Source organism: Vigna angularis, chromosome 10 (assembly GCF_016808095.1).
Source record: "Vigna angularis cultivar LongXiaoDou No.4 chromosome 10, ASM1680809v1, whole genome shotgun sequence".
In the NCBI taxonomy this organism is placed as follows: Eukaryota; Viridiplantae; Streptophyta; class Magnoliopsida; order Fabales; family Fabaceae; genus Vigna; species Vigna angularis.
This window is the reverse complement of record NC_068979.1, coordinates 23,216,043-23,240,398: the sequence shown is the minus strand read 5'-3', so window position 1 is coordinate 23,240,398 and position 24,356 is coordinate 23,216,043. Positions and strand designations below refer to the sequence as shown.

Genomic DNA, 24,356 nt, shown 5'->3' with positions numbered 1-24,356 from the left:
ATAGCAACAATCATATTAATTCAGCAAACTCAACCAACATACATGCAATACAAGCAACATCCAAATTAAATTAAATAAGCTTCCCTTACCTCTAATGTGACCAACGTTCACAGAGACAGAGTACAGTTCCACCACTACAAGTTCTTCTACCCTCAACGCTCGACAATCCAAACTACACCAAGTGAAAACCCAACACTATTAGAACCACTCATTATGAGAAGGGTGATCAACACATGAAACCAGAACTTGGTTTGCATGTCCAGGAAAACGCACGACTGAGTGAATAGGAGAACTTACCAGCTCAGCTTCACAAATCGAACGGTTTAACTGGAAGCTCTTGACGCCGGAGAAGTAGCAATGGTGCCTGAATAGTGATCGGAGGAAGCAAAAGTGAGAATTTCTTAGAGAGAAGATGAAGGAGGTGTAGTGGGAAGGAGGAGAAAATGAGATTTTCAGAATCTGGGGAAGAAGGGTGCTTGCAGTGAGTGGCGTGGATTTCTGAAAATCAAGTTTTTCTTCCAACGTCAAAACGAGCGTCCGCTCATCTGCCAACACCTGCCTTCCACCAGCTGAGTGTCGAGCCCCCCCTCTTGACACGTGAAATCCACTAAAGCGAATCCTAAGTGGATTTTAATGGTTCTCACATTAACACTTACAAAATTCAGTTCTAATTATTAATTAGAGTAAAGTAATTTAACATGTAAATATAATAATTAATTTAATTTATCTAATTAGAAACATTAACTAATCAATTAAAATTTTAAAAAATATTTTATATAATTATTTTTATATATATATATATATATATATATATATCAATCAGAATAAATACTTTTTAAGATTTGATTGATTAACTAATGTCTCAAATCGAATAAATTAAAATAATTATTTACTTGATAAATTATTTCATTATAATTAATAATTAGAATTTAATTTATAAGTATTAATGATTTAAATTATAACATTATTATATACTTGCATGTTTAACACACAAAAATATTTTTTTAATTATTTTTCATTTTAATTTTTATTTAAAAAACAGTGGATTGAATGAGTTTATCTCACTTCACCTTTGATAAACTAATTTAACAAACCAAAACAACTTGATAAATTGAAAAGTCCAACTCAATATGTTAGGATGGTCCATTTTTTCATTGCAAAATATATTAAGAAAGAAAGAAAAAAAAACATAGACTGGGTTTTTGACAACAGTTTTACAAAAAACCATTGCTATAGAGTTTATCATATTTTAAATAAATATTGAATTTTAAGGGTATATGACAGTGGTTCTTGCAAGAACTATTGTCATAGACCCTTAAAATTAAATATTTATTTTAAATCTGATACACTCTATGACCTTGGTTGATTTCTAATATCTAATTTTGACCAGTATAGAAGATCAAATAATATTAATTTTTTCTTTCAAGGGTTCATTGCAGATGTCTTCTTCGATATTTTCCCAAATACATTATGTACTTTATAAACTTTTTCACAAATTTGAAGGCCAGTCAATGGAATTGGTGTATTGTTATTTTCTTAAAATGTCTATTGAATGTTTTTTTAACCTTTGATATGAATTATTAGAAAGTAAAAATCTTCGATATGGATTATTAGAAAGTAAAAATCTTCGATGATGCATATACACTGTCTTCCTTCCGTGTTTCAATTGATGAGTTGTAGTGTTTCTTTCATATACAGGACATGCTTTATGACCATTAACATTGTACCCTGACAAATTACCGTAAGTTGGGAAGTTATTAATGATGCAAAATAACATTGCATGCATCATGAAAGTTTCACAAGCGAATACATCAAATATTTCAACCACAACAACTTCAAGTCTTCAACTGGTGGGTTGAGATAAACATTTATTTCATTTCCATACTGCCTTGGACCAGATATAATCATAGATAACATTATGTATTTTCTCTTCATGCACAATCGAGGCGATAAATTGTAAATTGTTAATATAACAGGCCAACAATTGTGATTGCTACTTAAATTACCAAACAAATTCATTCCATCAATAATTAAACCAAACCAAAGATTTCTACATTCTTAACCGCATTGGGGGAATTGTTGATCAATATTTTTTCATTGCATTGAATCACTTGGATGACAAAGCATCCCGTTAGTTGTTCTCTCATCTACATGCCATCTAAGGATTTTAGTGTCTTTTAGATTGGTAAACAAATGCTTAAGTATGACCACGATTGGAAGGTTTCAAATTATTTTCAAAGCAAAACCATATTTTTCTATCTCACCATTATCTTCATTGTTGTTTTTTTGGCTTGAATCATGATAACCTATATTTTAGACATTTTTTCAAAACCTCAAACTCTTTCTTGTATAATATGCAATCATTCGAACATGCATGTATCCTTTTAAACTTCATATGCATCAGACAAAGAATTTCTTTTGCATCATAATTACGAATGGGTAGTGTATTTGTATCTAGCGACATTTCATTCAATAACGACAACAATTTTGTGAAACTCTTATCGATCAATCCATTGGTCGCCTTTAAATTCATGAGCCTTAACACCGTTGACAATTGTGTCAACTTAGTTGAACCAACAAACTAAGGAGTCTCCACATCAGTAGACCTCATCTCATACACATGGGCTTGGGCAAAAGCTTATGCATCAACATCATGGATCTTGTTGTCTAATTTATCTTCTTCCGGTCGATCTTCCATGGTGGAATCAAATACATTTCAGTTCGAGAGATAGTTAGAAAGTCTATTCATTCGTCATGTCATGTCCATGTTGTATAACTTCAAAGGAAACCATCACAGATAAGATGTTCCCTAATTTAGATTATATTCAACTTTCTCTCATTCAAACAGTTGATACAAAGACATCTAAACTCCACCTCATCATCACTTCTATGCTCATTACGTTGCGCAAATTGTATAAATTCTTCTATCCCTCTCTCGTACTCAATACTGATGCATAGTGAATTAATCCAATCTTAATCCATACGTATATATATTAAAATTATTTACAAAATTTCAATAATCTTAAATAATCACTTTCATCACTTTTGTATTCAAAGTTTGACCTTATCACATTTTATGTCTACTTAAAACAAGTTAAATCAAAATTATTTAATATATTTCATTAATCGAATCAAAATAATTTTAGTTAAATATGTGAAAATTGTTTTAAAATAAACAATAACTTAATCTGTCAAACTAATCCTCCAAAACTATTATAAACTATTATAGAAATACAATTAATTACCCATGTTAATACAATGTGAATAATAAAACTTATGGAGTCATTAATTTTGTCTAATTACACTTCATTTATGGATTCCGTGAAAGACTTATGTATTATCCTTCAATATATTAGTAAAATATATACAAGATACTTTCAAAAGTATATTATCTTAAGAGAGATTTTAAATAACAAAATTTGTTAGTATCTATCTTTATATATGTTTATCTATGAATTTAACAAGCAAATAAATACAAAATATATCATAAATAGATAGATAGCTTAAGATATATTAGATATTTTATATAAATATATTATCTTTTATCTTTAATTAATTTATTATAATTTTTATTTTAGATTTTAGATTTAATTTATATTTTTTCTATTATAAATACAGTATCTATCCAATAATGTATATGAAGGACCTGTTATAAATACAGAACTCTGTGTTTCTTCTCGCTTACCACCGTATTTTCTCCGTCGTCACGTTCTCGCCGTGCCTAGCCTCGCCTCGCCGGCTGTCACCGTGCCCATCTCCGTGCCTCGCCGTCGTGCTTGGGGTAGCGTCTCATCACCTGGTCTTCCTTCCACTTTTTTAGAAAGATGGGAGAGAGGAAGGTTTTGAACAAGTATTACCCTCCGGACTTTGATCCCTCCAAGCTTCCCAGAGGCTGAAGGCCCAAGAACCAGCAGATGAAGGTTGGCATGATGCTTCCCATGAGCATTCGATGTAATACTTGTGGCAATTACATCTACAAAGGAACCAAGTTCAATTCCAGAAAAGAAGATGTTATTGGCGAGAGGTATCTTGGAATTCAAATATTTAGATTCTATTTTAAATGCACCAAAAATATTCAGCTGAAGTTACCATGAAGATCGATCCACAAAATTCAGATTATATTGTCGAATCCGGTGCAACCAGAAATTTTGAACATTAGCGTGCAGAAGATAAAGAAGCTGATAAAATAAGCAGAAGAGGGATGCTGAAGAGATGGGAGATGCTATGAAATCATTGGAAAATAGAACCTTGGATTCTAAAAGGGAGATGGACATCCTAGCTGCATTGGATGAGATGAAATCAATGAAGTCTAGGCATGCAACTGTTTCTGTTGATGAAATGCTGGAGGCTCTGCAGCGCACAGCAGCTGATAAGGAGAAATTCTTGATCAGAAAGCTGATAAGAAGATGAAGCAATCATAAAATCACTTTCCATAATTCAGGAGGTTATGTCAGAAGAATTCGTGATCAAGATTTTGAAGCCGAGGAGCAATTAGATAAGCTTTCACATCGACATAGCGAAACAAGTTATACTATGAAGAAGGAAAAGATGTTTGTATCATCCAAACAAACCAATTCTTTGGTGAGATTTTCGGGGAAGGAGTTCGACGTGTTAACAAATTTTTTTTTTAACAACTTTTTTATAATAGTTTATATGTTATTGTTTTATTGGTCGTATATTTAAATTATTCGTCCGTATATTTAAAATAAATAAATAAATACCTGTAATTAAGAAATCATATGTTAAAAGTCCTAGCGGTAGATTACGGCTCATGGAAGCGAGGATTAGATCATAAATATTGAATGACTATTTGGTGATTGTAAGTCTTAGAATGGAACAAGTGTCCAAATTTTTGCATGCTTCATTTCAAGGTTAAAATTTAATTATTATTATTATTATTACTTATAAAAATACATGCGAATATATCACTCTATATATTTATTTATCTTTTTTTATAATAGTAAAAAATAATAAAATTATTACTATAATAATAAAAAAAAATATAAATAATTTCTGTAATTTTATTATAAATAATTTTATTTATTTTTTTGGTAATTTTGTTATTATAAATAGTTATTTTAAATTTAAAAATATTAAATAAAAAATATCAAATAAAAAATATTTAAATTAAGAAAAACTATTAAAATTTATAAAATTATTATTTAAAGGATATAAAATTGAAAAAAAAAATATAGAATTCCCTTAATATAATAGCCTAAATAATTATTTTAGTTTTAAAAAATGATTAAATTTAAAAAACACGTCAAATAAAAAAATTAAATTTAAAAAAATCACATATATAACTGATAAGTTAATTATTTTTAATTTAAAAACTTATAACTGCCAAACAAAATTTAGATATCAGAAAAAGAAACCCAATGTATAGATTATTATAATTTTCTTATTTAGTTTATTAATGAAATATTAATTTTAAATTTATTAAATTTGTTAATTTATATTTATGGTCGCGTTCTTTTGTTTAAATTTAAGATGTTATTTATTCAAAATTAAACATAAAAGAATTAGAAGATAGAATTCAAACTAATAACAAATGAGATGCCCGGTAATAAAAACCTTGATCTAAACAAACAAATTAAAGACGAGTCAGTTTTGACATCGTAAAATAAATATATAAAATAATTTTACATAAATTAAAGAGTATAACAAAAAGTAAAAAGTGTAAAAAACTATTTTTAGAGGTAGTTCTAGATAGTAGTTGTGCACAAACTACTGTAATATGACCTGGAAATAATGGAAAATCAATGCATAACATTTTAATTGAAACTTGACTAATGTGATCATTAAAAAAATTAAGGTAAGATTTTGCTTATTACTTCCCCAACTTTCTTTTGTGGAATTGACCTTTTCTTGTATTCGCCCATGCTTACTTTGATTGATTAGGGGCTTGCTTTTATAAGGGATCAGCATGGAACATGGAGCTTTACTTCACTGCTTCTTCTGATTTGGTATTTTGATTTGAGATGAATGACCAACCATTACTTTAATTATGGTTCTATGCTATTTATGTCTCTATCTACGTTACATTTAATTTTATGGTCAACAAAGGTAAATAGATTCTGTTAATTTGTGTTAACCAAAAATGTATTGATCAAAGTTGAATTCATATCTCAATGCAACATTAAACATTTAACAGAGCTTCTTGACTAGTTGAGAATCGAAAGGAATATTCTACATTGTGAACTGAATTAAAATCTTTGTATTTTTTTCTGGTACCATAACTCCCAATAGTAGCAAGTCTTGGAACTTTTGTATGTTCCAAATCCTTCTGATGGGAAGGATATATGTGGGGTTATCCTGCAGCTCGAGTTTCTTTCAGCTTAGAAACAAGAAAAAAGGAATTTTCAAATCACAGACTCATCATCATTGTTCGAGCCTACTTCAGTTCCATGATAAGCATTAATAATTGGAAGTTGGCATGATAATCTTTCAGGTAAAAAACATATCAAATAAGGAGAAAATTTACACGAAATGAAATTTAAAGAACCAAACGCTCTTTCTTTCTCTTTCCCTCCTTCAAGACAAAGTGTACGTGCGACTTAGATGATAGGAATAGAGATTACATTCTTCCCCTTCAAGAGATGTGTAACAAGCTTCTATTTAAGCTCGTTGGTCTACAACACAAAAGTGTAACCATATTTAACATAAACTTCCCAACTTCATCCCAATTTTCAACTAACAGAAGGACATCTGTGCTATTGAAAGTAAATCGAAAGATCAATTTGAAGTCCAAGCAAATTACCCATTTTGTGCTATTCAGAGTACTTTGCAAAATTCAGTATGCAAATCATCCATTTTTGTTTCTACTGCACCCGAGTAAAATGCAACCAGCTATATGTCCAATGTACATAATTCCCTAGGAAACACTGGAAGTTGCAAATATCTTTAATGAGCGCTCAGGAATATAGGTAACACCTGTTACAGCCGAATGAAACTCAGTGAGAACTTGAGTTGTGTCGTCTTGGCATTTTGTATCATGACGGGCTTGACTATTTTTGCAAAGAAATAAGTATTTCCTAAGACTAATAAAGCGGAATGTAAAATAAACAATGTTGTTTTTTACATAATTTTCACCTGTTTCGTAAGAACATATGCTCTTGACATGTAAATAAATACCTAAAGAGATGACGGTGGGAACTGTTGTAAATAGGCACTAATTTGAAAATACTCCGAGTGTATAATTAGAATATATTTGTAACTATTAGGATTTTTTCCCTATTTTCCCCTTTCTCTCAACCTACAAGAAGAGACTAGAGCTAGTATTGCAAAACATTCAATAATATTCACTTTTTCTCTCTTTTATATCACAAATCTCAATTTTGGGGAGTTTTAGTAAGATTGTGCCTGCGGCCATACCAACAGTGCTGTTATCTCTAGATTGGCTTGTCCCTGATGTCACACTGCCTTCCATCCCCACTACACACACCTCCAGTTCCCGACTTGTAAAGTTACATGCTACTATCTACTTCTGCCCACTCGCCACTGCCACCCAACTTATCTCCTCTTTACAGTCCAAGGTTCAGTTTTCTCCAATCCCATCCTGTTTGGCTTATAAATAGAGATGAGTGCTGGTACAGAAAGACAGACTCAATTATATTCACTTCTCTTTTCTGGTAAAATAAATAATTAAAGTTAGGCACCAAAACTAATGATATAAAATGGACCAGATGGGCAACTGTGGCGGGACGTCAGCTAAGGGAATCCAACAATAAAACCTTATTGTTATGCAGATGTGTGATACTTCAAAATAACCATGACAATCATACAAGTAACGGATCTTTAACCACCAGTTCCTCTTCCCGTTAATTTGAATGAATCAAATATTTCTTTGCATAGATGCTCAAACAATAAATTAAGAGGAAAAAAACGGTCCAAAAGTACAGCAAATCTATACCTTTCTCCTCGACATCAATTTGCAAAGTGTCCAAAACAATTATGCCATCAGTCAATGGAAGTAGTTGAAGCTTGATAGTGGCATTGGATCGAGAAGGAACACATCTAATGTGACCAAAACACGGCTTCAAATCAATTAGTACAAGTCTAAAAACACAATTTACAGAAAAGAGACAAAGAGAGAAAGATTGGATACATTACCCAAGTGGAACTCTACTATGAAACCATAGATGTGTACAACTAGGATTGGCACTAGGAATGACTTCATCACTCGTAGAAGCAACCTGAGCATTGTCATCATAACTTTGTTTCTCATTATCTTTTACAACAGAAGTAAAACTTTGTCCCTGGGTGGCACCAATTCCCCTATCATCATTTACTCTTCCTGAAAAGTCTAAGAAACCTATAAAAGGACTTCTTGGATTCGTCAGTGAATTCAAGAAGGCTGTTGAAGTAAATGAGGCTGGAGCGACCACTGTCAAAGTTAGATCCTCAGAGGTCAAATTTGAAGCTTGAAGAGTTAAGATCTGACCAAATTAAATCAAATAATAAATTAATTGTGATGGAGGATAATGGCAGTATAAAAGTTTATACGGATAATTTCTATGTGAAAATAATCAAACCAAAATAAATGAGCTCACATGAAAGCACAAGTTGATTTGGAAAATAGTTAACCATATATTAACCTGTACGGGAGGTTGGCAAGTTTTCTCACAAGCAGAAGGAGACTGTCTTGACGTATCTGCAACAATAGAGATCATAATATCCCTTGAGCCACGTGGTCGCCAATTGGTTGGTTGCTTAAAGAACAATCTTGACGCTAGATTAAGCCAAAAAAAAAATAATTAACACCTTAATTCATTTGATAGGACAACAGCAAACCGAGGTGGCTGGAAAACCTACCTGTATAATTGCATCGACATGACACCAAAATTGAATACCGGTCATTAATTAAAGCAGTCTTTCGTCTGTTGAGACTTATTTTTGATGTTTTATTTCTAAGCTGCAACTTTGACAAGTGAGAACTTCTATCATTCTGAATCTCGAGAGCATTCCATGTAGAAGTTGCTGGTCTAAGAATAAAAGAATGCTCTTCACCTCTCCTGTAATTAGAAACGTTTAGTAAGATGAATAATAATATTATATCTATTTAAAATTTAAAAACAACTAAGAGATTGATTTCAACAACAAAATCAAGTGTTCAAGAAACACGCATCACCTTCACTGTCTACATGCTGATATATTCTTTTTTTTTCATGAACAAAGACATACGTTAATTCTCCAAGGTAATTTTTTGGATTACGTAGAATATTGTACACTTCATTATTAGAGAATGAGACAACAGTGGGCAAGATGAGGAACATGCTTGAGGGCAGCCTTCATTAGAGAATGGCCAAAAGAAATATACATTAAGGAATTCACAAGCTTTAACCAATTAAAAAAATAAAAAGCTAACTTCACGCTCTACTAATGCCTCCTCCATATGCTACATTTTATAAATGAAAACAAGATAATTTCTGCTGAGAGATCGACCACAGAGTATAAACAATCAACTCAACAAACTTATATCTTGAGGAGTTGGAGGGGATTTGTTAGAGTGCTGCTACTACTTCCGTAGAAAGAGAGGTGCCAGGGAGAGGTAGAAGAGACAAAAGAGGGAGACACAAAAGGGAAGAAAATAAATTATCATGGGAGATGCCTGTTAACATTTGAGATATACAAGGTTGGTTTCAAGGGTTTGGAAGAAGAAAGGATGGAAGACAATGTGGTTCAACTCTCCACTGACCAAAACTAACCACTAACAGTACGGATATAAAAAAATATAGGAGATGGAGGCTTCAAGATTGTTGGATTATGGTTTGATTGGGAAGAGGGGACGGTGGAGCAGGTCATGTGGATTAAGTCTTCTTGAAGTGGCGTTGGGAAAGCGGATGTGGGTATTACAAGGCGACTAATATCAATGCTTAAATCTTTACAAACTTGATTTGGTGCGGAAGGTGGCTTGAGCATATTTTGCCTTTCGGAAGTTAAGTACTTTGTTGATGGATAATGCTGTTCCAAGTGCCTTTGTGCAGTTGAAGCTACTAGAGTGAAGTTGTAGCGGAGGCAAAGTGAGTTTGGTGTCGGAGGGGCCACCAGTCGAGGTGGAGTGAAATTCTGACAAGAGAGCTTAACGGAGGTCAGAGTGGTAAAAAAATGAAAACTCTATTTCTGTAACAAATGAAAGGGAATACATTGTTTATGACCATCATGAACAAGGACGACCCCAACTGCCCGGTGGACAATGTATGAAGCCTACAAACAATCCTTCAACTGAGTGTACCCTATAGTTGATAGTGTAGCAGCTCAAACACGATGACAGTTTTCAAGGATGAAGGGCGTGTTGATATTGGGAAGAGCTATTGTCGGTAGTTTTTTTTTCCTTGTTTAACTAAGAGTCAAGGCAGGAGACTGTGTAAATTTATTTGAACACAGTAAATAGGTTGAGGGGGGCACCCATTGTTTTCTTCCAGCACCCCCAACTTTTCTGTCCTTTCATTCTGCCCCTTCAAATTATATATTAATAGGATTTCGTAATCCGGTAATGCATCATTGTTCCCAGATTCTATTATGATTCGATTATGTTAATATAGGTTATTAGTGAATCGGAACATGGAATCCGGTGTGTGTTTCTTGGTAGTGTAGCCACTGAATTTCTCTTCCCCAGCTCTTTCACCCAACACTCTCCCTTGATTCTCATTACACAACCTCCATCTCACTCCTTCAAACGCACAAGTCCAACTCTCTGCACCATCTTCATCAGCCACGACCCACAATCATCACCAATTAACACCCAACAACAAACAACCAAGACAACACAACCAGAAAAAGGAGGGCGAATGAAACAGTATGGAGGCACGGGAACTGGAGGTAAGAGGCCGCCGCTGGTGGTCGGAGGTCGCCGTTGGTCGTTCGCCAGAATCTGGAGATGGAGGTGCAGAGCTTGCGGTGTCCACACAACTGGTTTTCAAAATCCTGCACCGTCACCACCGGATTTCGAAATCCGGTGGTGCACGCATTTCACAAACAAACCGGATTTACAAATCCCCAAATCCGAAACAAAATCTGGTTACCTACGTTAAAAGAGAGGAGATGGAGGCTTTAGTTGCCCAAGGAAGAAAATGGAAGAAAATGGAGGTGTTTTTGGTGTCTTGCTGTCGCGGAGAAATGATTGAGAGGAAATGAAGATAGGAAATGGAGAGAAGAAAAGATGGTGGAATGAAGAAAAGATGGTGGAATGAAGGAAAGATGGAAGGAGCAGCGGGCAGAAATGAAGGAAAAAGGTGCAGGAGTGGTGGGAGGTGCATGATGGTCTGCGGAGCAACAAATGAAAATGGAAGTGAAATAGGGATTTTATCCAAGTAGGTCAAAGGATAATGTAGTCATTTTAAAAGTTTTGGGGGAGCACAGGAAAACAATAGGGTGCAGCAGGAAGAAGCCACTGTAGGTGAGAGAGTGACGAGTGTTCTATAAGGCCGTCTATAGGGCCGTACAAATGAAGTGAGGTGTTGCTCCCACCACTACGCAAGTATTTCTGTATCTCACTATTATTTTTTTTTATTTCAAAAATATTTTATATTTTTTCATTATTCTCAACAATCTTTTTTTTTCTTTCTGCATTAATAGAACATTCATATGACTTAGATTTAAACTTGTGATATATTGCAAAATATAAAATTCAGAAGAAACTTCAATATTAGTTTCATTTTATAAACTTAAAAGTTAGATGCAGATACAAAATAATAAACATAATAATATTAATAGTAAATAATATATTATTATTATTATATAATAATTTTATAATGACGAAAAAACTAAATAAATTTCAAATCTTTAACAAATAACTTTTCTTTTATATTTTAAGTATTTAATAATATTTTTATATTATTTATCTAATAAATTAAATACTTTATTCAAGTTATTTGAGTCAAACATATCGGTAAGTTAAAACATAATATAATGTTAAAAATTATAGATATTAAATGTAAAAAAAACATAATATATATAAACATTTTTCTAGAAATTTAGAACAAAATTTTATCATTTATTAAGTAATTTGAAGAAAAAAAATATATTTAATAGTGTAAAAAAGATTGAATCAAACTTATTTAAGGAAAAGTGTAAATAAAATTTTACAATATATCACAAATATAAATCTGAGCTACGTGAATGCTCCATTAATGTGAAGAAAAAAAAAGAAAAATTATTGAATATGAAGAGATATAAGGTATTTTTGAAATAAAAAAAATAGTGGAAAAATATAGAATATTTTTAGAATAAAAGAAAATAATGGAGAGGTGCAGGAACACTTGGATGGTGAAGAGAGCAACACCCAATGAATGAAGTGATCTCCAAAATCCACAAAAGCCCAGAGTATAGCTAAGAGAACGCACGGTCCAACCAAATGGGCCAAATAAAAAATTGTACTGCTCCTATCCGAAACATAATTTAAATGACTTAAAAACATTTTGACCCAATTTTAAAGAACATAAAAAAAGTTATTCTAAATTAAAAATACGAACTTTTTAAAATTAAGTAATATATATATATATATATATATATATATATATATATATATTAATAAAATAATATTATTTTTCATTTCTAAAAAAGTATATAATACTTTTAAAAATATATCAGTACATAAGTTTACGGACTAGTTCCACCTTGGATATTGGGTTGAGCCTACTTTGCTAGCTATATCAAGAAGGCAATAGCTTCCTGCACTCCATTCAAATTTCAACCTGCAACCACTAAATACCTGAAATGTCAAAAGTAAACTCATGGAGCTTTTTAATCTAAACCTACTCCTCTTCTTTTCCTGGACATTGTAGATGGGCAAGTTTTCCATTCTGGAAAGCATTTCCGGAAAATCCGGGAATGCCAAAGCCAACACCGTCTTCCTCTGTCACCGTGTGCCGAGTTCCCAATGGAAGTACCTTTTCCACTCTTCAATTTCCTTCAATTTTCTTCACAAAATTCTAGAAAATGGAAATGGAAATGGAAGATTCTCTCCCATCGTTATAAGCTCCGAAAGCTTCTTCGTTGTAAGGTCTGAGATCCATGACTCTTAGCTTCACACCCTATTTATTTGATTTGTTGGATTTGAGTGTAAAACGAACAAAAAGAAACCCAGAAAAAGAAGAAGAGAAAAAAACACAAGAGAGAAAGATGATCAGAATATTTTGAGATTGAATTGCTTTTGTAAACAGAGACAGGCTACAATATATAGCCAATCCAAGCGACAGAAATAAAATTGAACGATCGTAAACAGTAGAGGCCGAACGTAGGCCGAATACAGCAAAGACCGAACAGTCCAGCCAAGAACAAAAACGAACGTACACAAGAGAACGTTCGACCGAACGCTCAAAAAAGAACGTTTACTCACAAAAGAACGTTCGACCAAACGCTCACAAGAGAACGTTCGACCACAAACGACCAGAACAAGCCGAACGGTTATCAACAACAAGAAACCGAACGGTCAAAAGTAATAGAAGTGAGTCTAACTAACAAATCTCCACCTAGACTCATTTATTACAAGAAAGAACAAAATTACTGAACGATACACAATTACAGACCGAACGGTAAAAAACCAATCCTGGACAACAACTTCAGAAACTTCTCTTTAGCAAGCGACTTAGTCAGCATATCTGCAGGGTTGTCTTCAAATGCAATTTTGCAGATTTGGACATCACCATATTCTAATATGCTCCTGACAAAATGCAGCTGACGTCAATATGCTTTGTTCTAGAATGGTAAATCTAATGGTTGGCCAAGTGTATGGCGCTCTGACTGTCACAATGAACCTGGACGGTCGTTTGATCAATACCCAATTCCCGAATCAAGCCTTTTAACCATAGTGCCTCCTTTACCCCTTCAGTGAGCGCACATTATTCAGCTTCAGTGGTTGACAGGGCAACAACTGATTGTAATGTAGACCTCCAACTTACAACAGTACCGAATAATGTAAACACACATCCCGAACGGGATTTCCTTATGTCCATGCACCCGGCAAAATCTAAATTAACAAAACCTTCAATATAACCTCCACCTTGAAAGTTATTCTGGAAGAGTAATCCAGTATCAAGAGACCCCCGTATGTATCTAAGCATCCACTTCAACGCTTCCCAGTGAATTCGTCCAGGATCAATCATAAACCGACCGAGAACACTTACCCCATGCACCAGGTCAGGTCTTGTGCAGACCATGCCATACATGATGCTCCCAATCCCATTTGAAAATGGAAGAGATTCCATCTTCCTCCTTTCATTCTCGGTCTTCGGGCATTGTTCTTTGGTAAGTTTCAAGTGTTGACCGATCGGTGTGTCAGCCGGTTTGGATTCAGTCATCCGATACCTTGAAATCACCTTCTACAAATAACTTTTTTGAGATAAAAACAAGTTTCCCTTCAGTTTATCTCTCTTTATGTCAATGTCCAATATTCGCCTTGCTTCTCCAAGCTCCTTCATTTCGAAAGCACCACTTAACTTTGCTTTCATCTCATGAATCATGCTCATGTCACTGCTGACAATCAGTATATCATCCACGTATAGAAGAAGATATAGTACCTCACTGTCACTGTTCAGAGTATACATGCAATCATCATAATTGCACCGCTTGAAGTTCAGCTTCATCAGAAAATCATCAAATTTCCTATACCACTGTCTTGGACTTTGCTTTAAGCCATAAAAAGACTTCTGTAACAGGCACACTCTATCATCCACAGCAAATCCCTCCGGCTGCTTCATATAAATTGTTTCCTCCAAGTCTCCATGCAGAAACGCAATTCTCACATCCAACTATTCTAGATGCAAATTGCGGTGAGTAACTATCGCCATTAAAACTCTGACCAAACAGTGCTTCACGACAGGAGCAAAAATCTCATGATAATCTATACCTTCAATCTGAGTAAAGCCTTTGGCAACAAGTCTTGCTTTGTACCTTGCTTTCTCACCCTTGGTATAACTTCCTTTTTCTTGAAGATCCATTTTGAACCTACAACCTTCTTACCCTTTGGCAGATCCACCAATCTCCAGGTGCTATTCTTCCTCAATGCCTCCAGCTCTTCCTCTATAGCACCCTGCCACAGATGACGATTGTTGCTATGAAGAGCCTCCTTGTAACTTCATGGTTCACCCGAGCTTTCAAGATCTTCAGCAGCATTCAAGGCGTAGCAAATTAAATCCGCCTCTCCAAACCGTTTGGTTGGTTTAGAGATCCTTCTTTCCCTATCACGGACAAGCTGATAATTCCTCAATTCATCACCAGCTCCTCTTGAGTGACTCACATCACCATATATACCATCTGTTTCATCACCAAGATCTGTTCGCATTTCACCCGTTTGGTTCTCCTCTAATGACCCAACGTTTCATCTTGTCCTTCACCCGTTCGGTCTTCCTCATTCAACGACCGAACGATCCCATAAGTAGTATGCTCCACCTCAACGAGCATCTTCTTCTCGCATCCAGGATTTCCAGCATGCATAGTCATTCTTGTTTTGTCAAAAATGACATCCCTACTAATGATCAGCTTGGACGGTTTAGTATCTAACCTCCACGACCTGTATCCCTTAACTCCTTCAGCATATCAAAGGAATACACTTCTTACTGCTCGGGCATCCAGCTTATCTCCTTTGACATGAGCGAACGCCAAAGAACCGAACAGCCTCAAGTTTGAGTAGTCAGCCGGTTGTCCACTCCAAACTTCCATGTTAGGACATGGAGGGTTTATGAGAGGCGAAAGGTGAGGAAGAGTACTTAACTGTTAAATAGTTAAGTGAGGCGGGAAAAAGGTCTCTATAAAAGGACCTCTTTTATTGTTTTCCGTTATGGAGTTTGTACTCTTGAGTTGAAGACCAGTTTAGACCTGGTGAAGGAGGTTAAGCTCCTGGTTTCCCAATTGTATTCTTGATTCTTTGATGTGAATACAAGTCGTTTCTTTTACAATTGCTTGTTGTTAGAGTACTGAAGTGTGAGAGTAAAGGAGATAGTTAGGATTCTTACCAAGGTTCCTAACTTGGTGTTTTGTAATTGAGAGCCGAAGACGGACTCCTATTAATCAGGTACACGGCTATATTGGCCGCCTCTCCCCAGAAAGCCTTTAACAACCTTAATCCAAGCAACATGCACCTAACCCTCTCTAGAATTGTTCTGTTCATTCTTTCAGCCAAACCATTCTATTGAGGAGTTCCCACCACAGTCTTGTGCTTGTTGATCCCTTTAACCTTGTAGAACTCATTAAATTCCTCTGAAACAAACTCAAGACCATTGTCAGTTCTCAGACATTTTAGCCTATACCCCAATTGGTTCTCGGTCTGAGTATGTTAGTCCTTGAATTTTTGAAACATTTCAGATTTATTCTCAGAACGTAAATCCACACTCTTCTTGAAAAATCATCAATTATGCTCAGGAAATACGCTCATCCACCATGAGTTTGAGTTCTTGTAGGCCCCTACAAGTAAGCATGGGCGTACTCAAATAGTCGTTCAGTTAAGTGCTTCCCTTGACCAAACGATATCCTGTGTGATTTCCCCAAGATGCAATGGTCACAGAAATCCAGCTTCTACAGTTTATCACCTAGAAGTAAGCTTTGCTTCTCCAATTCTTCAAGACCCTTCTCACTGATATGACTCATCCTCAAGTGCCAAAGTCGAGCGTTGTTCTCAGTCTTCCCACTTGCTATTGAGACATGACCAATGACTGTGGATCCTTCTAGAATGCATAAGTCATTCTTCCTTCTGCCTTTGACAACCACAGAATTTCCAGAACAGACCCTCATCACTCCATGCTCGACTTTCGTGGTGTAACCTCCAAGATCAAAGGAATTTATTGAAATCAAATTTCTCTTCAATTCAGGCACATACCTCACATCCTGCAGTACCATCTCTTGGTTAACAAACATCTTCAGTCTTACCGACCCCACTCCTTGCACTCGGCAAACCTTGTTATTTCCCAGCAACACATTTCCATGCTCCTTCTGATCCAGATTCTCAAAGAACTCCTTCACCAGACCCAACTTCTTTGAGAATCTTCAGACGAAGCCACCAGAACACTAGCAGATTCATATCCTTCAGAAGCCTTTGCCACATCAGCAGTTTCCTGTGGCCAAACGGTTTTGCCCTTCTCTGGACAATACTTCTTGATATGTCCCATCTTCTGACACTTGAAACATCTCACCTGTTTCACACCTTCTGGCTTCGACTTCTTCCCATTTCCAGCCTGCTTCTTCCATTTCCCTTTCAGCGAAATCAGCCCAGATGCCACCTCCTCGGTTGCCTTCGAATCTTGGAGCTTTTGAAACTCCTTGGTTCGAATTGACGTCACAACCTCCTCTAGAGTAATCACCTGATCCTTACCATAGAGCAAGTCATCCCTGAAATGCTCAAAGGTTCTTGGAAGCGCATTCAGAAGAATAACAACTTTATCTTCATCTTCCAACCTCACATCAATATTTTCCAAATCATCAACAATCTTGCTGAATTCTGCAAGCTACTCCTCTATGATTCTTAATTCTGTCATCTTGAACGAATAGAGTTGTTGCTTCAAATACAACCTATGAGCCAGCGATCTCGTCATGTACAGAGATTCCAACTTCGCCCAAATTCCAGCCGTAGTCTTCTCCTTTGCAACGTCTCTCAGTGTCTTATCACCCAGACACAGTATGATTGTGTTTCTTGCTTTATCAACCATTCTTTTCTTCTCTTCTTGTGACATCGCAACACTCATGTTCAACTCACCCTTCAACGCTTCATCGCATCCCTACTGTATCAGGATAGCCTCCATCTTGATCTTCCACAGCCCGAAATCATTAAAACCATTGAACTTCTCATATCAAACTTGATTCACTGTCCCACGGTGGGCGCCAATTGTTGGATTTGAGTGTGAAACGAAGAAACAGAAAACCCAGAAAAGGAAGAAGAGAAAAAAACACAGAGAGAAAGATGATCAGAATATTTCGAGATTGAAATACTTTTTGTAAACAGAGACAGGCTACAATATATAGCCAATCTAAGTGACAGAAATAAAACTGAACAATCGTAAGCAGTAGAGACCGAACATAGGCCGAGTACAGCAAAGACCGAACAGTCCAGTCAAGAACAAAAACGAACGTACATAATCGAACGCTCACAAGAGAACGTTCTGCCGAACACTCACAAGAGAATGTTCGACCACAAACGACCAGAACAAGCCAAACGGTTATCAACAACAAGAAATCGAACGGTCAAAAGTAATAGAAGTGAGTCTAACTAACATGATTGAAGTCCATTTCGTAATTTAGTAGTGGTAGTTGAAATTTTAGTTCGTTTTGGAGGAATTTGGATTTGGATTTAACTTTCTCTGTTGTACTGGCACAATTCCGAAACTCCTATCCAAAGAGCATTCCGGAATTGTCAACTTTAGGTCGGGATAAAGAATTGCGAAATGAACATTTCCACACTTTCGGAATGGCCTTTCGAAAAGCACATCTATACTACAGGATTTCCTTTTCTGGAACACACATTCAACAATACAATATTTCATTCATTTTCCAAAGCCTTATGCATGGTCAACTCAATTCCTTCCAAATTGATCTTTCCAGAATGGTACTTTAATCTTACTAAAAGGAAAACCTTTTCTCACCTCCCACACCTATTCCGGGTCATATTTCTCAGAAGTCTATTTCCAGATTTCTATTTCTGGAGATCTTACCTTCAACATTTATTACGCACCTCCAACAAAGCTTCCCGAAGAACCCACATGAACACACAGTGAACCAGTACCTAGGAAGGAGACAACTTTCATATAAAACAATCAAGGGTAAAAGTGGAATTCCCAAAAATGATAGGGTGCAGGTAGAAATTAATGGGGTGCAGGAAGCAATTGCGTAAAGCAAACTGAACAACGGTTACAATTATTATAATATAGAGTAGTGAATTTGGCTTCACAAAGCACAAGCCAATCATTTAACAGATGAGATATCCATTCTAACACGATGCATGCCCTATCAGTCTCCACATATATTGATTTATCTTTTGAATCTACTTTAATGGTGGTAATGGTGTAGATTCTAGAAGTCAAACTGTTTGGGAACTCTGGTTAGTACTTTCTCAAGTGCATATTGATTATTGAACCCCCTTCCCCCGTTTGACAAGGTTTGTTTTACATGTTTGGGGATGGAGTTATCCATCTACACAAGCAGATTTAATTTGATAGCCATGTATTAAGATCAACCAAGACATCAGAAAAGTAATGATAGAGAGTTATAACAATCATTAAAATACTGATTCGGTAAAATAACCTGAGCACTAGATTTGGTAAAGAATGATCATTTCCAGCTTCAATACATGAAATCGGCAACGATGACAGTGATCCATTTTGTGCTAGTTCCTCAAAAACAAGAGTAATGGTATCTATAAATATCACAATATCTGCAGCATGTGTAGGAGCAACATTCTGGAGAACAGGTAAAGCACTATTAATAAAAGCAGAACTGAAAAAAAACAGTTAAAATGGCTAAAAGAGAAGCATGAAAACATAATATACATTATGTTAGAAATATAATATATATAATTAAACCATTCATGTTTTCACCTAACAGCTTAAGCTTTTAGCATAGTTGATTTATTACATGGTATCAAAGTCTCAAGGATCAAGTAGTCCAGAGTTCAATCCCTCTAAGCCCCATTCTTTCATAAAACTAAGTTTAATTTCATCATAAGATATTTTCTCCACGGTTCAAGCTTAAGGGCTCTTGCGTGACAGTGTGCTCGAAATATAATATAAAACCACTCATGTATCTTCATCTGACAGATTAAGATATTAGGATAGGATGTTCACAAAACAATACACAAAAAATTGTTAAATTTGATGGATGACATCGTAGTTCAAACCTTTATCTGAACGCAAAGAAGATCATCCGAATTGACATCAGCAGCAAAAGAATGAATGTCTAATGGTTGTATTATTTCAAGTTTCCTTCTCCACCTTCTTCCTGGTGTATATAGGCCTTCTAATCCACAACAAACATAAAATCTATCTCGTTCCAATGAAACACCTCGAAAAGATAGAAGTCCTTCAACCCCCATTTTCTTCCATAAATATTTCTGAGATGAGATTTGATCCCACTCCTCAATGTCAAAACTTGGCTTGGAACTAGCTGCTTTAACAGGAGCTGCTGGAGCATTCACAGGTTGCGGCAATGATGACATGGAGTAACTTCTAAAATTGCTAAAGGAGAATAATTGAGAGCTAGATGATCCTGACATATTGGACCTCTGAGACGAGTTACCGATTCCTGAAGTTGAAGTTAAATGAGGAGATGGTGGACAAGTAGAAGGCTTCCCGTTATCCAAAGGAAGTATCCAATTTAACAGGTCTACACATGAATCCTGATCTGTATAAAGTGCATTCAACCTGCTGTCAGGAGATGACATTCTCTCCTGAAGTTTTTCAAATTGAAGAATTTCTATACAAGGATCTCTAAGAAAATTAACAGCAACATTCACCTGTAAAATAACCTGCATCCTTCCACATAGGAAAACTGAATTAGATCAATGATCAGAGTTATTAAAATAATTAACCTTGCCAAAAGTTTTTTGCATATTAAAGGATAACACCCCAGAAGTCAAGAAGTTATATAGAAAGAATTTCTTGATTAAGTAAGATTTCCCCCGCGAAAATTCACAAATGCCTTCAAAGGCGTGACAGAGGAAAGGTATACACTGCTAAAAGATATTTAAAATTTAGTAAAAGGAAATGTCCAATAAAAAGAAGAGACTGAGGTGAAAGCATCCAAAAAACAGTTTGAAGCAATGAATTTTCAGTTGTAAAGAACATCTTAGAGATAGGCCAGTGATGATGTAATTACACAAGTAAATATGCTCCACAGTAGTAGGTCCAAGTACCGTATGCATATTGAAATTTATGCTCTAAATACTCCAGAGAAAATATAAAATTGCAGATGTTATCTGTTAAACAGTGAATCCAAGCAGAGCATACGATAAACCTATTCTACGACCTCATCCAAATGCACTCGAGCATTACCATCTAACTTAAAGATTCTCCATATTTAACTAACAATAACAAGAAGAACAAGTGGATTGACCTGCAGTGTTGCATGTCTTAGTTCTGTAAAAGCTTTTTCTAGTCTTCCAGAAGTATGGACAAACAATGTATTGGACTGGATTATTTTATTGAAGAAAGAAATTTCACTACAAAGAAGAGGAAAATACAACTAGAGTAAGAGCAAGATATCATCCAAGAAAAATCCTAGATAAAAGAAAAACGCGTAAAAGCATAAGCACGGCTGAACACTAAAGAGGGGCCATAAACGTAATTATATATATAATAAGTTCAGTGGCAACAAGGATAAAGTAAGCATCTAACCCAAACTAGAGATTTGGATCCACCTCCAGTTTGCATGTTATTCATTACAAATAATTGATTTCAAAATCATATCTTCACTGTTTACGCCATAGTATGAAGGAAAACAATATCTCAAAGAAATTATACGGCATGAAAAATAGTAATTATTATTCCAAAAGAAGAAGAAACCAACAGACATAAGCTGGCAACAACAAAAATTTGAGTACACAACAACCAAAAACAAGGAAATCTTTTTCCCACTACGTGGGATTGGCTACATGAATAAAACAACAGCATAACTTATTATCATAAATCGTGTCTGTAGACAAACTATTAACCTCTAACTCCTTCAAAATGGTTTTACCAATATACTGATTGATCCCAAATTTAATGAATGAAGAGTAATTTATCTGACAGTGGAACTTTAAATTCAAATAGTAACAAACAAAAAACACCTCTGTCTCTCCTTAACAATATTAGATCAATTAAATGCACAATCATAGTTTCGAACTTTTATGACACATACCACTATGTCTCCATTAGGTAAAGCACAGCACTTCACCGAATTTCTCGCCACTCCACCAGGAACATTTGAATCAAAATTTCCTCTATCAATAACAGCACAAAAAGAAGACAATGTGGACCCTTCGGATGTCATTTTTGATCCCTTTTCATTATTTGCATTACAAGTGTTGGGAGGATTTTCTGTAGAGCTTCTTTTGGACCAAAGGGGATCATCTGACTCGGAAATCCTCACAAAGAAGTGAGAATTTTCTAACTTTTGCAACAATATTGAAGTTTGTCTTTTGAGACCCTCTTTTTGAAGAAGGTTTTCAACATCAGAAACATCATCCCGCTGCTCTTCACCACCGGTACTCAGTTCCCCTTCACCAGACACTGTATTATTTCTGTTTTCAGTGTTTCCATTTTCTTTCATGGGGTTGTGGCCAGTGCCATTCTCACTTATCGCTGCAGCAATTTTGAACGATGACGTATCCTGCTTACATGCAGACAAGCATGCCAATATATGAACTTGTTCACCTGAATTACAGGTATAAATTAGGTCTGCTAAACTTTTTTGTGAAAGCCAGCTGACCAAATTACACATGCCAAAACTGATATTAACATATTTAAAGAATAAAACAATCTATTACCAGGGAAAAGAAAGGAACGATCAAGAGAGCGCAGAGACAGTATATCTGGTGTACAAGTCCAGTTTTCTGGAAGTTCCTCTGCAAAATGAAATCGAGCATTGTGTGTATCGCATCATACATGCAGAGAAATCTGGTCCATAAAATCAAATACAAGAGGAAGGACTTAAAACAAATTATTCTGTTTAATTCAACCGTTGAACTGGATGCTAACAAAAACACTGATATGATTTTAATTTTAGTCATATGCTAAGCATATATATTTGCAAAGGGTAATGCAATACGATACTCTAGATTGACGAGCAGCAGAAAATGATGACCATGTCCTCTCACATAAATATTTGCAAAGGGTATGTCGGGGAGTTTTGTTTTGAAGAAGGTAAATATTTATTTTTTATATCCATATATGTAAGGTTAATAAACATTAAGTTTACATTGATCTATCTTTTTATTTTCATTTTAAAACTGATCACATTAGAGAACATTTACCAGAGATAAACAAATTTGTCCCGAACATACCCTAAAATTACAAGTGAAAGCTGGCGGTATCATTTTTATTACCGCTTGCAAAAGAACAACCCATTCCTCCCATTTTTCTCCCACAATGACGAGTAAGTTTCTTTCTCCACACTCGATAGCAAGTGTGGCAGATAATATGTTGCTTACATTTCTCGGATGAAATAAATAAATAAACAATTGTCATCTTGGGCAAACATTAAATGTAAATAAATAACACAGGACAAATTCGAACCATATTGCCATCAGATTCTATATCCATGTCCAAAATTCAGATACCAGACCAAAGTATCAACAATAATAGAAAACAAGCAGGAAAATGATAGGTGAAGAGAAGATATACTGCATGGAATGGTAATCCATCCTTCTTCCTCGTCAACATCGGAGTGCTTATTAATGACGCCAAAATCCACCTTGGCATCAGAGCGTGCATACGGATCATTAATCACAAGAGTCTCCAAAGAAGATCCAGCAGATACAGACCTTTGATGCGTATCAGAACGAGGCTCCGGAGCAGGAACAGGTCCATACATGCCACTTGTAGACCGCATCAAAAAATTCATTGCGCCACTAAAAAAAAAACAATATCGTCTGCAAATTCACACGATTCAATTTCAGCAAATAGCAATGGAATCTACAATTATTACCGAATCGTAAAGCGCGAAAAGGATTCTACTGGAACTGAGTGAACAAAACGAGAGTGAAAATACGAAAGCGGAATTGGAACAAACGAGTAAAGCGAATTTGAAACGGAGAATTGATTCGAATTGGATGGTTACCTGAAGAAGGATGTAGCGTTGGTGCGAAGAGATTGGGAAGGGAAGTGGCGGAAGATCCGAAGCTGGAGTCGCGATCAGTGAGAATGTTCGTATGCATGCAAATTGTGGCAAATTATTAGCTTAACTATTTTCTGGTGGCATCAACTTTTTGTTCTTCAGGTGCCTTCAACTTCAATTCTATATTTCTCTCATCTTTTTTTATTTTTGTAAATGGCATAAATTTCTTATAGAATGATGAATTTAAAATATTATAAAATAAAGTATAAATGATTCTATTCTTTGCTTAATTTAGTTCAGCCTTTCTTTTCAAAATGATAATTTTTCTTATGAACGCCGGACTCAAATATAGCAAAAAAAAGGTTTATATTTGGTGGACAAAACTGAATCCTCATTACCATTTCAAAATATTCCTATATTTAAAATCCATATTCTCATATAAGGATAATTTATATACATATATATATATATATATATATATACTTTTATTATATAAAAACAAAAGTACTTCCATACTTATTTTTAAATGTCTTATATTATATTTCATTTTACTAATATAAAATTAATAAAATAAGTATTAAAAATATAAAAACCCTAATAACTATGTCAATGCTTCACCT

The 24,356-nt window shown here is 35.1% G+C and overlaps 1 protein-coding gene and 1 pseudogene across 3 annotated transcripts; one reads left to right on the top strand and one right to left on the bottom strand.

Annotated features, from left to right (window-relative positions):
- Positions 1 to 3,643: 3,643 nt before the first annotated feature.
- Positions 3,644 to 4,820, top strand: LOC108345312 (uncharacterized; annotated as a pseudogene).
- Positions 4,821 to 6,159: 1,339 nt separating this feature from the next.
- On the bottom strand, positions 6,160 to 23,929 carry LOC108345926 (uncharacterized). 3 transcript variants are annotated; one of them, XM_052869705.1, is made up of 12 exons: positions 23,740 to 23,929; positions 23,304 to 23,551; positions 22,448 to 22,525; positions 21,820 to 22,334; positions 19,820 to 20,446; positions 19,228 to 19,382; positions 8,815 to 9,014; positions 8,553 to 8,731; positions 8,113 to 8,438; positions 7,913 to 8,016; positions 6,761 to 6,933; positions 6,160 to 6,632 (listed from the first exon to the last, which is right to left on the bottom strand). In XM_052869705.1, the coding sequence occupies exons 2-11, from the start codon at positions 23,521 to 23,523 to the stop codon at positions 6,875 to 6,877; spliced, it is 2,463 nt and encodes an 820-aa protein (XP_052725665.1). In that variant the 5' UTR covers positions 23,524 to 23,551; positions 23,740 to 23,929; the 3' UTR covers positions 6,160 to 6,632; positions 6,761 to 6,874. The 3 variants fall into 3 exon arrangements, with proteins under 3 accessions (XP_052725665.1, XP_052725667.1, XP_017440271.1); XM_052869707.1 differs by adding an exon at positions 7,375 to 7,586 and having other exon boundaries at positions 6,160 to 6,933; positions 8,598 to 8,731; XM_017584782.2 differs by having other exon boundaries at positions 6,160 to 6,933.
- Between the last annotated feature and the right edge of the window lie 427 nt (positions 23,930 to 24,356).

Excerpts from the sequence above, each read along its gene's own strand:
- LOC108345926 (XM_017584782.2), bottom strand. The coding sequence starts at position 23,523 with ATGAATTTTTTGATGCGGTCTACAAGTGGCATGTATGGACCTGTTCCT. Across the intron at positions 8,017-8,112 it reads CATAGTAGAGTTCCACTTGG|ATGTGTTCCTTCTCGATCCA; the intron begins GTAATGTATCCA and ends TGGTCACATTAG. Across the intron at positions 6,934-7,912 it reads AATTGATGTCGAGGAGAAAG|GTGTTACCTATATTCCTGAG; the intron begins GTATAGATTTGC and ends CGGCTGTAACAG.